We start from the raw sequence: 14807 nt of genomic DNA, 5'->3' as shown, positions 1-14807 counted from the left end.
GATGGGTTAGCCTGGTGGTGGGTATTGAGGAGGGCACATTCTGCATGGAGCACTGGGTGTTATGCACAAACAATGAATCATGGAACACTTCATCTAAAACTGATGATGTAATGTATGGGGATTAACATAAGAATAAAAAATTAAAAAAAAATTAACTCACAATGGATCAATGATGGAAATGTAAGAGCTAAGTTTGGAAAACTCTTGGAAGAAAACATAAAGGAAAAGCTTCATGACATTGGATTTGGCACTAATTTCTTGAATATGACACCAAAAGCATAGACAGCAAAAGAAGAAATAGATAAATTGGACTTGATTGAAATTCAGTCAAGTCCATTGAAATTACAACTTTTTGTGCATCAAAGTACACCATCAAGAAAATAAAAAGACTGGGGCAGTTCCTCAAAATGTTAAACATGGAATTGTCATACGAACCCAAGAAAAGTGATGGCATATTTTCACAAAAATGTATACAAATGTTTATAACAGCATTGTTCATAATAGTGCCAAAGTAGAAACAACCCAAATGTCCATCAACTGATGAGTGGCTAAATAAAATGTGGTGTGTCCGTACAATGGAATATTATTCAGCCATAAAAAGGAATGAAGTACTGACACAACATGGATTACCTTGAAAACATGCTAAGTGAAAGAAGCTGATGGCAGGAGAACACATACACAGTTGATCCTTGATCAACATGGGTTTGAACGGCATGGGTCTACCTATAGGTGATTTTTCGACAGTCCAGGACTGTATTAAGTGTATTTTCTCTTTCTTACGATTTTCTTAATGATGTTTTCTTTTCTCTAGCTTACTTTATTATAAGAAAACAGAATATAACACACAAAATATGTGTTAATTGACTGTTTATGTTATCAGTAAGGCTTCCAGTCAGTAGTAAGCTATTAGCAGTTAAATCTGGCAGGAGTCAAAGTTATACACAGATTTTCAACTGCACAGGGGATTCGCATCCCTAACCCCCATGTTGTTCAAGGGTCAACTGTAGTATGATTCCATTTATATGAAACATCCAGAATAAGCAAATCTATAAGAGTAGAGAGTAGATTAGTGGCTCCCAAGGAATGGGGAGTAACTGCTCATGAGTTGTGCTTTGGGGCTTCTTTTGAGGGTGATGAAAATGTTCTGGAGTTCGGTAGTGATGATGGTTGCATAACTTTGTGAGGGTTGCACAACCTGTAGTGATTTCTATGCTAAAAAACACTGCATTGTACATGTTAAAAGGTGCATTTTCTGGTATATAAATCTCAATTTTTAAATGTAGAGTGAAGGAAAGGAGTGAGGGGGAATACACTCCCCCTCACTGTAGATTCAGAGATTACAGAGGGCATAGGTAAAAAGGTTTAGGAGAGAGGGAAAGCATGAGCGTCTGTCTGGATAGAAAATGAAGGTGACATCTGGGCAGCGATGGGGGGCCTGGAGGAATAGGAGGCCTGGAGGGATAGGAGGGGGTGTCAAGTGTTCCAGGAGCCCTGGCCCAGCAGATCCCGGGGTTTGGAGGGACCGAGGCATCTCAGGAAGCCAACAGGCTCAGCCTGCCTCATAGTACTGGGATGTGGTCACAGCCCAGATCACTGGAGGAAAAGAAGGGGGCTCCCAGTGTGGCTACCTTGGGATCCAGAGATGGGCATTTCCAGAAATAAGGCAGTTGAGCGAAGCAGGCTGGCAATGGGAAGGGGACACTGTGCCTTCCTAGGCTTGAATGTGGTTCCCAGATCTTGGACTCCACATATGAAGTGAAGTCCTGTGAATCCCCAAGAGAAAGACCAGATTCGAAAATGCCAAGAACCACTGCACTCTGTCAGAGCTCTCTGTACGAAAACAAGCCAGAGAAGGTTAGCTAAATAAGCAAAAGGGATCCAGGGCCAGGGGCCAACCTGAGTGGTTACTTCCTGCTGATGTTTATTGAGTTAGGTGCTGTTATGTGAAATTTGAACTATCAGAAAGAGGTGGCCAGTTTGTCAGGCATTCATGCGGTAATTTATTAAGCATCTAGAAATGCCAGGGACTGTGCTTGGAATGCTGGACGCAGACTTGGTACAGCCTCCCAAGAAGTTTGTGGAATGGGGGCGGGGAACTATAAATTAATCTCTAAACAAGTAATTACAAGATAATCCATTACAAGCCCGTAAGAACCAGGAAAGGAATAAGGAGCTACGATTCTGTATCGCAAGAATCGAATGGAACCTGGGGGTCAGGGCATTTCTCTGAAGAAATGACATTTCAGCTATCCACCAAAATGGGGTGGGAAGTGAGGGCAGTGCATAGGAAGGCCCTGGGGCAGGAAGGAGCCTGAGGCCTGAGCTGGAGTTAAACCTTGAGCAGCCGCAGCAGCGGAGAGAAGCGGGAAGAGCCAGATCATGCAGGCCTTCTGGGCTAAGTGGGAGATTTGGGGCTTCATTCCAAGAACAAAGGGAATGGAGGGGGACAATAGAGGGGGAAAGACAGGGGACGGCAAAGCTCCAAGAGGGAGCAGTAGAGGAGAGTGGTTAAGGAGCAGGGAGTCTGGAGGCAAGTGGCATGGGTTCAAATCCCAGGTCGGCCACTTACAACCCATGTGACCAAGATCCAAGTCAGCAAACCTCTCCATACCTCAGTCCCCTCCTCTGTAAAATGGGATAATAACAGTACTTACTTCAGAGGATCATATCAAGAGGATTCGATGATAAAAGCTTGGCTCATACTGAATAAGGAAGAACTGCGGACACGGGGAAGCTCAGCAGGAGCAACCCTCTCCCAGGGACTCTCCCCTACCTCCAGACAGCCATTTTTTGGTGCTAAGAGCTGTTGGCATTCAGGAGAGTTCTGCCTTCTCTAGTGGCTGCCACTTTGAAGGCAAGAGTCTCGCACCGTCCTTGTGGCTCTGGCTCTCCAGCGAGCTCGGAGAGAACAGGGACCATGCTGACCCTGTATCTCATCAGGGCCTGGCACATGGGAGGGGCTCAGTACCTGCTGGGGAGATGGATTTCGAATGAATGAATGAATGAATGAACAAATGGATGGGGCTGTGGAAGAGTACTTACACTCTGCATCAATGACGAGCATTCCCTAGGTGAGGGCCACTCCTGTCCCAAGGCCCTTACATCCATAGTTTGTTCGATTCCATTCTCACAGCCATCTTGTGAGGGGGCTCCCAGGAGACACTTCCAGTAGGGGAACGATCTTGGGAATGAGTCCTCTGTGGAGGAGCCCTAGTCATACATCGGGGACTCTAATTATTGAGAAGTGTGTTTAAGTTGTCGCCCCAAAGAAGGGCTTTTGGCTAGAAGTCGGGATCCTGGAAGCAGGAATTCAGCTGGAAAGCAAGCAACGCTTGAAATAGTTTCTCTAAAGCTCGAGCTGCATATACTTTATGGCTATGATCTCATCTTCCTTAGCAAGGCGCAGGAGTGACGGGGGCATTTTACTTGTTTTTGAGAGGGAGAAGTGGTGCATCCTAGTGAGGCAGACCCCCACCCCCACCCCAGCAGCCTGGCGGGGCTCAGAGCAGAACCCAGGCATCCTCAGTTCCTGGCTGGGAGAACGTCCCCCCAGTACACCCCCACACCCCATCTCAGAGAAGACAGGGAGTAGATCAACTGGAAAGACAGTGGGAGAACCGCCTTTGATCTTCCCCTGCCCTCTCCTGTTCCAGTCGGAGTCCCACACACGCAACTTCCTGCAGGCTGCTACCCCCCTTCCTCCCAGACAGCACCGGCAAACCGCACGGCAAGCTGCCCCCCTCCCCAGCAGCCCTGCTGGTTTCTTCTCCAGAGACTATTATTTTGGGAGAGTGCTGAGTTCAGCACTGCGGCAAGGTGCAGTCTGAGGAGCGCTTCTGTCCTTAGCTGGCCCTTTGGAGCTGGCCTCGGGGCCAGGGCGGCCCTAAGTGCAGGGGACCCTCCTACACAGGGTCACTGCGTCCAACCACCTACCATCCGTCAGCCCCAAGGCTGTCAAGGCAGGTGGCACAGGAGCTGTGGGCAGGGGACACAGAGCTGTCCAAGGGGCACAGCCCAGCCAGACCCCTCCTCCTAGAACAACGACCAAGGTCTTGCTCTCGCAAGCACCCCAGAACCCGCGCCCCCGCCCCTCAGCCCAAAGCCTGGAGTCACCAGCTTCCCAGGGTTTGCCTTAAAGCCAGAGGAGCAGGCTGGCTGGCCTATGGCCAGCAGATTGCACACGGGGCAAGTGGCGGGGACAGGACGAGGAGCTGGGGCGAGAGGCTTATATAAGCTCTTCTGCCCAAACGCCACTGGGATTAGTGGCCCACAAAGCCCTGCTCCAACGGAGGAGGGGTCTCAGCCAGGACTGCAAACTGAGACCGGCTTGGAGTAGGCCCAGGTCCTTCCAAGGTATCTGTGTCCGGGTGGCAGATTGGCCGCTGAAGCCCAGGCAGCTTCCCGCCCTTCTGCTGCTTACCAGAGGTCTCTGGTCCTCCCTGTGGGCCCCTGGGGCGGGGACATGCACGCAGGCTGAGAAGGATGCCCCCTGCAGAGGGCCCCGCAGCTCTAAAAGCTCCTTCTGTTCCAGGTGTCCATGCACTGGACAATGAGGCTGGCCGCGGCAGCCCTGTTTCTGAGTCTCACGCTGGTGGTCACCAGAGACATGGAGGAAGGCGACTTGTGTTTGTACGAGGCTCTGTCTGACGCCGATGCTGTCCTCTGCAAGTAAGGCTGGGCGGGACTCCGGAAAGCAAGCGGGCTGGCCGAAATGGGGCTTGAGATCTCAGGGAGGGGTGTCTGCAGAACCAGGAAGCACTGTCTCCTCAGGCAGCTTCTGTGGACTGGCAGAGAGTAAGTGAGCCTTGGAGAACACCTGGCTGGAGGACGGCATTAAGGAAAGAACTTGAGACAGCCTCCTGCCTTCCAGACGGCAGGCTCCCAGCCCCAGAGGGTATACGGGTCTGGTCAGCTCCCCCTCGTACCCCGGGCCTCCGGACCTGAGAGGCTGGCCTCACCCTCCCTGCTGGGACCCTGAGGGACCATCCCTCCCCACAGCCTGGACTGCTCCCCTCCCCCCAGCAAAGTGGCATTTTAAAGATTGGTGGCAGTTGACAGAGGGCGTGGGATTGGGTGCTCCTTGTGTGAGGGCGGTTGTTTGCTTTCCAGGGACGAGGCCCCGGGAGTGTGGGACAGGTGGGCCTTTTAGGGAGTGTGGCCTCTGGGTGTTGTCTAGGGAAGAGGCCAGGTGTCGGGGTGGGCTTTTTCCCTTCTGAGGGCATGAACTTCTCCCCGCCTGCGTCCGCTCTCTCCTCCCTGACCACCCATTGGAAAAGCCAGTCCTGATTGTCCTGGACTCGTGGCTCATCCTGAGGGTGGCCCGGCCACTTTGCTGCCAACTCTCTCTGCCAGTTTAGTGGCCAAGGAGGCTGGCATCCCACTGAAGCCATCAGAAGTGAGAGAGTAGGGAAGAACTCTCCTTTCTTACTCGGTCTCCTTGTGTACATTTGAATCCTTACAAATGTGACTTTTAGAAAGATAAGTAATGTTTTCCCTCAAAAAGTGAGGTAGCTGAAACCCCTCTTCCCTCCCAAAAAAGATGATACACATTCTGCTCTTATCAGTACTTTTTTAAAACTCTGGTGAAACAATTGTGGGTGAAGTTTTGTGTGGGAGAAGGCGGGAACGTGGCTGCCTCTCACATGTGGGCTCCAGTCCTCTAGGTGCTCTGCGGAGTGGAACCTTCCCGGGGGTGGACCCATTTTACTCGGGTAGGCAGAAGACCAAGTTCTCAGGAGCTGGGGAGGTCAGCTGGGCCGGATCACGATAAGGCCCCATTCCAGAGTGCCTGTGTGCTTCCCACGTTCACTGTGGAACACTTAGAAAGTGATCATAATGTGTACGGTCACTGGGGGTAACCGGCCTGGGCCCCAGCTGCCCTAGGCTCTGCCCTGCAGACCTCCACACACGCGCTGGTGTCCTGGTGGCCTGAGAGCCCTGGGGCACAGAGGGAGCTCCGATGTGTGTATCGAGCATCTTCGTATTGCCGATGATTAAATAACCTGTCCACAGTGCTCGCACACCTTACAAGGGGCAGAGCTGGGGTTCAGCCCCCCTTGCCTGACTCTACACTTAACACTCTTTCCCCGCTCGCCTCCAGCCGCTGACCTTCGTCCAGGGGCTCGGAGCTTCTTAAACTCGAGGAAAGGGGAGCTATCTTAGTCCCCTTCGGGCAGCTCTAACAAAATGCCAGCGCAGGGCGCCTTAAAAACAGCAGAAATTTACTTCTCATCCTTCTGGAGGTGCCAGCAGATTCCATGGCTGGTGAGAACCTGCTTCCTGATTCATAGATGGCTGTCCTCTCGCTATGCCTTCACCGAGTGGAAGGCACCCCCTGGAGGCCCCACTTCCTGATGCCCTCACACTGGGGGCTGGGGTTCGGCCTATGAATTGGGGGAGGGGCAACTGCAAGTCAGTCCTTTGCAGGAGCCATTCTCAGGACTGCCTAGAACACACCAGCAGACCCCCAGTTTGAGAAACACGAACTTACCACACTAAGGTTGCCTGGTAGGAAATGTCCCATTATAAACCATCACAGCAAAAGGGGAAGTTTGCCTTTATTGCTACTGAAGATTTTCATTGGTAAAAGGTCATCACTAACTGAGAACACATTATGGATGTGCCAGACCCCCGAGGAGTGGTCAGTACCTCCTTTGCTAGACCCCCCTCCCCAAGAACCCTGCTCAGCTCAGGCTTCTCACCTTGCTAAGACAGCCCCCAGAGAAGCTGCTATTTAGAGTCTAACAGGGAATTTGTAAAGTTAGGCCTTAATACCTGAGGGTATGAATCTAGAAAAGAGGAATTTTATGTATAGGGACAAGCAGTAGGAACACACTGTTACGAGAAAAGCTCTTCCAGAGTAATACCTTACCTACGCCTGAGACAAGCCTGAGTAGACTGACAAAAACACAGAGATCAGAATCTAGGTTCACGGGCGCCTGGGTGGCTCAGTTAAGCATAGGACTCTTGATTTCAGCTCGGGTCATGATCTCAGGGTCGTGAGGTCAAGCCCCACCTTGGGCTCTGTGCTAGGCATGGAGCCTGCTTAAGATTCTCTCTCTCTCTCCCTCCCTCTGCCCCTCCGCCCCAACCCACGTGTGCTCTCTCTCTCTCTCTCTTAAAAAAAAAGAACGTAGGTTCAGTCTCCGGGAAAGAACCATAGTCATCTAACCCGCACGCTTTGGGTGAGTGCACTCAACCACCCGCTCCCGCTGCCTCGGCTGGAGCCTGGGAGCTGCCCCCCCCCAAAGCCCTCTGGCCTGTGCCGGAAGCTCCGCCCTTGAGAGGGGGCGTCCCGTCTGAAGGCAGGGGCCGCCTCTCTCCAATTCACCGCCCTCCTAGTTTTGCCCCCGACGCTGCATCGACACTGCGACCCTGCACCGAAGGAGTTGTTGCTCTGCCCCCTGATGGTCCTTCAGATGTTGGGATGTCATGCTCTGCCTTCACCCGCAGCTCTTCTACGCTGGGCGTCCTCCTCCATCCTCCCTTCTTTCCCGGGGGCCTCGCTTGTGGGCCCCACTTCTGGTTGCAGACAGACCCATTGCTCTTTTCCAAGGCTGGCGCCCCGCGCGTTGACCCCCAAGAACCGTGCAGGAGAGGCTGGGGTGCCCACCGAGCCCCCTCAGACGTCTGTGAAGCCGGCCTCACCTCCACGGACCTTCCTGTCATCCTGGCTTTCAGGCCCACGGAATCCTGAGCCCTTCCGCAGGGACAGCCAGGGAGCCGTTTCCCTCTGATCCGCCTCTAACAGTGCTAAAGGGACTTCAGCGACCACCCCGTCAGACAGAAGCCCCGAGAAGCGCAGCGACTCCCCGGGGAGGCCGAGCGGCGGGCGCAGGGGAAGTCAGACCGCTGGGGTAGTTCTCCCCAAACAGAGCGGCCGCTCACCTTTGTTGTGTCCCGTTTTCTGGGGTGGGGTTCCGCCGGGCAGCTCGGGCTCAGAGCCCCTCAGGAGGCTGCCCTAAAGCTGCGGCCTCATGTGAAGGGTGAACTGGCCGGGGTGGGGTGCTCGGCTCCCCAGCTTGCCCGTGTGGCTGTTGACAGGCCCTGGGCCCCTGCGTGCCACGTGGCCTCTCTGTGGGGCTGTTCGCCACACAGCAGATGCTTCCCCCAGAGCCAGGCTCTGAGGGGGAGAGCGTGCGAGAGGAGCCACAGGTTTCTTACAACATAATCTTGGAAGCGACGTCCCACCGCTGCTGCCCTCCCTTCTCCTTCCCAGGGAGTCACTAAGTCCAGCCCCCACTCACGGGGAGGGGTCACACTCAGGTGGGAGGATCAGGAGGCGGGGCTCACGGGGCGGCGGGGGGGGGGGGCATCGCGGACACTGTCGGCCACACCCACATCCCTGTCCCCTCAGTTCACCAACGTGGAGACCCTGGGCTGGTTGCTTCACTTTCTTTGGGCCTCCGTTTACCCACTTGGGAGAGGGGAATAATAGCAAAAGCTGCTTTGAGGTATTGTTGTACAGAATGAAATAACATGTATATGATGCACCTGATCCATTCCCTTTCCCCCGGCCCCATATGCAATGTGAGATAGTGACCACGCTGGGACCAGAGCCCCCTGCCGCTCCCCTCCGCACTCCCAGGTCCTTGTCAAGTTGGCCCAGAAGTCCCCAACTCTGGGGGTGGAGACAGAACGTGCCCCACGTGAGGTACCCCATGAGCAGGAAGGGCACTGCAGGAAGAGGGCACAGGTTCTAAAGTGTGTTCCTACTAAATTCAATTTTCGATTCATTCATCTCAGGCTTGTCAGATCTTTTTTTAGGCTGATTGGATCATTTGTTTTAATCAATGACCCACTTGATCATTGCTGTTAATCAACTTTGTGCCTCTCACAAATCAAATAGATTTGCCTTCTGTGTCCTGATCCAAGCCTTTGGTAAAACTGCTGAACAGGACAGGCCCGCACATGCCCCCGTGGCCCGGCCTGCGTGTGGGGCAACAGGTGGTTTTCAGACACTGGGCTGGCAGTGACCCATGGTGTGACCAGGGCTGGGGGCACGGACCTAATCCCTGTTCTCCTGGTGCCTACCTTTCCAGGGTACACTCTGTGGCTTGAGGCCCACTCACGGAACATCAACGTGCTGCCTTTGCTAAACTTTTTAAACATTTGTAGCAGTTCCACTGGGATAAAAAGAGGAGACCCATTCATCCCCTGGGGAAGGCCCCTCTGGTCCTCTGTTTCCCTTCTCCCTGCCCCTTGGCCCTTCCCAGTTCTGGGCTGTGTGCTGACTCTTCATCTCTCTGCCAGTGGAGGGTCCCCTCTATCGACCTTGGACCTTGCTAGCTGCAGTGACAGGGAGTCATGGCAGAAACAAATCAAACGGTCTTTAAAATGTTGCTGTTGGGGCGCCTGGGTGGCTCAGTCAGTGAAGCATCCAACTCTTGGTTTCTGCGCAGGTCATGGTCTCAGGGTTGGGAGATGGAGCCCCACATCAGGCTCCAGGCTGAGTGTGGAACCTGCTTAGGAGTCTCTCTCTCCCTCTCCTTCTCCCCCTCCTGCCACACGGGTGCACTCTCTCTCCCTCTCAAAAAAAAAAAAAAAAATTAAAATGTTGCTGTGAGGAAAAATGAAAACCCATCCCTAAAACTTGTTCAAAAGTGATCAAAACCATGGCATCCAAAAGGAATTACTATAACCTCACCAAGAGGTATAGGAAACAAGTGAGCTGAGCAAACCGGAAGTTGAGCTAACTGGCCCGAGGCTCACCGGGGGTTCTGGCCCACAGAAGCTGTCCTGCATCTGCGGGTGTCGCACGCTCCAGCTGCCAGCCCTCAAGGTGGGGCCTCAGGAGCCACTGGAAGGGTGGGGTGGGAGGGGAAGGTGGGACACCCCACCAGGAGGCTGTCCTTACCTTCCTCCCAGATGTAGAACTTGGGAGCACCCCCCCAAGAGGTCTTCCCTCATTATCTCCCCACTGGGTCTCCTCCCGGCATCACCCGCAGCAAGGGAATCGTGGCCAGCTCTGGGTGACCACTGGCAGGCCGTGGAGCTGCTCAGCCACGCTGGGCTTTTTGGCGAAGGCTGAGCACCCACCCCTTCTCTGTCAGTGAATCATCTTAACCAAATGCACCCTACAGAGACCCTGGGTCTAGGTGATAAAAAAATGACAGTGGGACAGAGAGGAAGAGCAAATTAAAAAAAAAAAAAAAACAGTTGGCACAAAGATTTTGTTTTTTTTAAATATCTATTTGACAGCCTGGTTTACGTCCCTGTTTTGGTTACAGGTGAGCCCTTAAGGCTAACCCTGGTGGAGTTTTGGGAACAGCCCTCCCAGTGAACCGGATTCTCAGAGCATTTGTGCTGTTCAGCTCTTTGCAGGGAAAAAGCAGACAAATGGATTCATAACTACTGTCTTAGTGACCAGATAGTTTACCTCCTAGGAGACATTTGCATTTTGAAAGTGCAGGGAATGGTATGTCGAGAGCCTAGGTTATTGGGCAAGACTTGACCCAAAGATGTGGCTTATGGAACTACCAGTGAGGATTGCAGACATGGAGAGGATCTGGATTGTTTAGGGTTGACGACTGCCTGTACCCGTGAAGAAGGCTGTGCTCACTTGCTAAACCTTTCTTTATGTAAAGAGAACATTCCTGGAAAGCAATGTGTAAATTTTGTTCTTATAAACCCAATCCTACTTTAAAGACACTGACCAGGTTTGCCTAAGGATGTACGTTCTTTCTGAGAAGTAAATACAGATGACAGTTGACACCTTCTGACCACTGATGACACGCTGGCTCTGTTGTAAACATTGATAGCCTACTTTACTCCTCACGCCAACGCTGTCAGTAGGTACTCTCAGTGTCCCCATTTTACAGGTGAACAAACTGAGGCACCAAGAGGTCAAGTAATTCTTAAACCACACTGATCACACTAGTTAAGTGACCACAACTAGTTCGTAGCAGGCCTAGGATTCAATCCCACTTGATTCCACATTCTCAATGGTGCTAGACTGAAGCAAGTGAGCCCTCCAGGCTCCCCTAGAACTGACATGGGCTGACCATCTCCCTCTCTCCATAGGGGCCTTGAAGTTTTCTACCCAGAGCTGGGGAACATTGGCTGCATGTTTGTTCCTGACTGCAACAACTACAGACAAAAGATCACCCACTGGGCTGAGCCCATAGTCAAGTTCCCTGGGGCCTTGGAGGTAAGTGAGCAAGCCTGGCGTGGAGGAGGAGAGCTTGGTTTCTCTCTGAGCGTGCTCATCTGGGTGACTTGAAGCCTTGTGCAGAGCCATCTGGGTTGGGTAGACCACGGATGCCACAGGCAATGTGCCCCCCTGAGAGCAGCCCCATGGCCTTGGAGGAGGTGGGGGGGGGCGCTGCAGACTGGGGGCTTTAGCAGGACTCTGGGGCTGCTCTGCTGGGGCCTTTGCCTGCTCGCGGAGGAGCCTGGCTCCTCAGTGTATGTGGAGACCAGCTGGTGTGTGCTTTGGAGTCGGCAGAGAAAAGGAGGAGAGAGGGAGTCCTTTTCAAGGTGCGAGGTGGCTGGGCTTTCCGAATGATCTTCTGAATGCAGAGGAGCTAGTTTGTCATGGGCAGTGCTTCTCACGTAGGCTAAGCAAGCAGAGAAGGGCATCTTGACTCCATCATTGCAATATGAAACCCACCTAAGAGTTTGCTCACGCTTGTCTGAAATAGAAGATTGAAGCATTTTTAGGAATTGGAAGAAGTATTCTTTCTACTGGGAAATGACTAGTACTACCTTGTTCTGGAAGCTTCTCTTAGTCTGGGGATGTGGTAGCCTGGGGAAGGGCCATGCGAGTAGCAAGTGGGACTGTGGCTGCTCCCTCCAGCGGCCAGGCCAGGTCCTGGAGGTGCTGCTCCAGTGTTCTCGTTGCTGTTCCTTTCTTCCTTGACCCCTGGGCCACACTGAGCCCCCAGAGTGTCGGCGGTGGAGGGCGGCTCTCGCTTCGTCTGCCGTGTTTTACTAGGAGGTGCCCGGGGCAACCTACGTACAATGACCGCGATGTGTCCAGGAACCAGGCCACAGATGGGTGGAGACGGAAGGGCCACGGTCAGGACGTGACCGCATGCACACCACGTGCACAGCCTTCCGGTCCTGCCGGCTCTTTCTCTCTGTCTGTCCGGCCTGGGGACTCTCAGTGCTGCTGTTGATCAGGCCTGATGGCGGCCAGGACAAACACAACAAAATAGCAAGTGCTGGGGTGGGGATCGCAGGTTCCTCCGAGGTAGAGGGTAGATTTTTCTCTATTTCCAGAACTGTTTTCACTATCACGGAACCAATAGACTGCGATGTGTCCCACAATTTATGGGATTGGGAACATGAAGCTTTGACTGGCTATTGTTTTTGCCACCGTGACAAGCATCCTTTCCTCTGCAAGGCTAAGCAAGCAATGAGGAGGCCTTCTGGGTCTCCTCTCCCTCAACCCTGCCAAGCCTCACGCACATGACCATGCATGCACACGCACATGCACACATGCACCTGTCAGCCCTCCTCCCTGGAGACCTGTGGCCTGGGTCACAGCGGTGGACATGTGGGAGAAGCCGAGGAGACATAGGCCACTAAGTAAGATTCTAACACTTGGAACAGGACATGGAGGGCTGCAGAAGCAGGGCAGGAGCCCAGTCCTTTAGGGAGAGTATAATGCTGCTCCTGCGACAAGATGCTCGACTTCACCATTAATGCACTTGTCCCTGGCTCTGCCACTGAAGGAGTAATGAGGTGGAACCAAAATACTTTCGTAGCCCAGCGACTGTCCCTGGAGGGATTCTTAAACGCTGCATGATATTATAGCAGGTGTCCACTAGATGGCAGTGTAGACTTTTCTGAGTACCTGGTGTACTTGGTTTGAAGCAAGCTTGGGAAGTCTACTTTTGATTCAGCTTGGTCCACATGGACTGTCCTGGGATGTGGGCATGGAATGCAGAGAAGACGTCACCCCCACCAGGTCATGAAATTTCCCACCCTGTCTCAGTCCAGAGGCGGATGGGGGAGAAAACCCGGAGACTTATGAGGGACACAGAGCTGTGTTAAAGCCAAGGAGGGTAGAGATTTCACAAAGAAAAAATTGGTCAAAGTGATGGAAACAGAGGAAGAAAAAGTAATATTCTACTACTATAGAACCTGACATTTTTTGGAAATTTAACTGATGCTTGACAAGGCAGATTCAGTTAGAGTTCCCGAAAAAAAAAAAAAAAACAATTGAGTGGTACCCACTTTATGCTGGATATTATTCATGTGTCATTTCATTTAAAATTTTCATCAAGTCTGCAATTGAAGTATTTCTTTAGTTGAGACTGTTACTAGCAAGTGACAAAAGCCAGCTCCAACTGGCTTATGCCAAAGAGGGAAGAAATTGTTGGGTCACAAACTGAAAACTCCAGGGATGGCTTCAGGCATGGTTGGATCCAGGTGCCCAAACAACATCACCAGAAATCTATTTTTCCCTTTTTCTCTACTTTTTTCTAAGCTGGTTTTATGTGTAAATAGACTCTTTCCTTGTGGTGGCAAAGACAACCCCATCAGTTTCAGATTTGTGTTACTAGTTTATCAATCCCAGCGGGAATAGATTTGAGGCTTTTCAACCATTAAAAATCCCAGGATTTGTCCTGCTTAGATCACATGCCTATCCTTGAACTAATGATCCTGGGTAGCCCCATTAAATCTACAAAGGCTGAGAGCAGAAAAGGATGGTTCCTCCAAAGGAGAATCAAGGTGCTAGTTATCAGAAGAGGGAAAAGATATCGGGTCAGAAAAACAAGAGAAGTTCCTGTAGAAGGAATTAATCAGAGCAAGTGCAGAACTGGAAAGTGGCAGAGCCAGGTCTGCCCAACTCCAAAGGCTTGACCACCAGACCACTGGCAATGGCTCTCAGGGGAGACATCAGGGTGCTGGTACCGTTGGGGAGGGCTTGCTGAATGAAGCTTTCCTGGGACAGAAAGCAGTGGTTGCTATAGAGGGTAGTGATGAAGAGGGGGAGACAGGCCGGGGACAATGGGAAATGAGAAGATGGGTAGAGCTTCCCTGAAGGGGTAGAGGGAGCAAACACCTCCAGAGAAAGAGCAACTGGAAAAGCGGATGCTATCCTGGGAATAAGGTCCCTCAAAAGTGCAGGCAGGGGGAGCCCTCAGTGACAGAGAAGAGGATCAAAAGCATTTCCTCTGGGCCCAGGGCCTGGTAAGAAAGGGCAAGCAGGTAAGAATTGGCTATGTGAGGAAAGTGCCTTGTTTCAAAGGTGATTAAAGCAATGCTACCAAAGCAGCAGGTGCTGGTGGGGCATGCCTTGGGAGCCCCCCACCATCTCCAAGCAAGCCCCGAGGCCCTGGAAGGAGGGGTGCAGTGGGCCTGGGACAGTGCTTCCGTGCCTACCAGAGGTCTTCCTGCCTGCACACCTTTGCTCAGGCCACTGCCCATATCTGGACCCTGCATTTTGGGACACCCTGCCTGCACCAAAATGCCTCTTCTTCTGAGAAGCCTTCCCTGACTGCCTCCCTCTTAGCCCTCTCCTCATCCCTGGCTGGTCTCTTCTTTCTCTGAGCTTTTTAAATATCCCCTACCCACCAGATTTAGGGTTTACTTCCTCTGGCTTGTATTGTGGTTGCTTATTTCTATCTCCCAGAGCCTTGGCCAGTGTATAAGCTCTAGGAAAGTAAGACACCCCCCCCCACCGCCACAGCCCCTTACCAGCATTGCAGACCCCATGACCAGGTGAGTGAGTAGAGAATGAATGAATAGCAGGTGGAAGGACACCTCCTGGAGTGTGAATGTGAGATGTGTGAGTTCCACGGTTTGCCTTTTAAGCCGCTGGGTGTCCAGGTGAGCCTGGGGGACCCTAAGCCAGC

At 52.3% G+C, this 14807-nt stretch overlaps 1 protein-coding gene across 4 annotated transcripts in view; it reads left to right on the top strand.

The window, feature by feature from the left end:
- Positions 1-14807, top strand: part of PEBP4 (phosphatidylethanolamine binding protein 4) — a 252133-nt gene that overhangs the window by 53744 nt on the left and 183582 nt on the right. For all 4 annotated transcript variants that reach the window (XM_081810224.1, XM_081810222.1, XM_081810217.1 and 1 more), the window contains exons 2-3: positions 4532-4668; positions 11023-11149. In XM_081810224.1, coding sequence (XP_081666350.1) covers positions 4538-4668; positions 11023-11149 — 258 coding nt within the window. In that variant the 5' untranslated portion in view covers positions 4532-4537. The remainder of the gene's footprint in view (positions 1-4531; positions 4669-11022; positions 11150-14807) is intronic.

This window comes from Leptonychotes weddellii, chromosome 2, assembly GCF_054177405.1.
Source record: "Leptonychotes weddellii isolate Sample4059 chromosome 2, ASM5417740v2, whole genome shotgun sequence".
Classification (NCBI taxonomy): domain Eukaryota; kingdom Metazoa; phylum Chordata; class Mammalia; order Carnivora; family Phocidae; genus Leptonychotes; species Leptonychotes weddellii.
The sequence above is the reverse complement of the archived record's forward strand: the minus strand, read 5'-3'. Positions and strand labels throughout refer to the sequence as shown.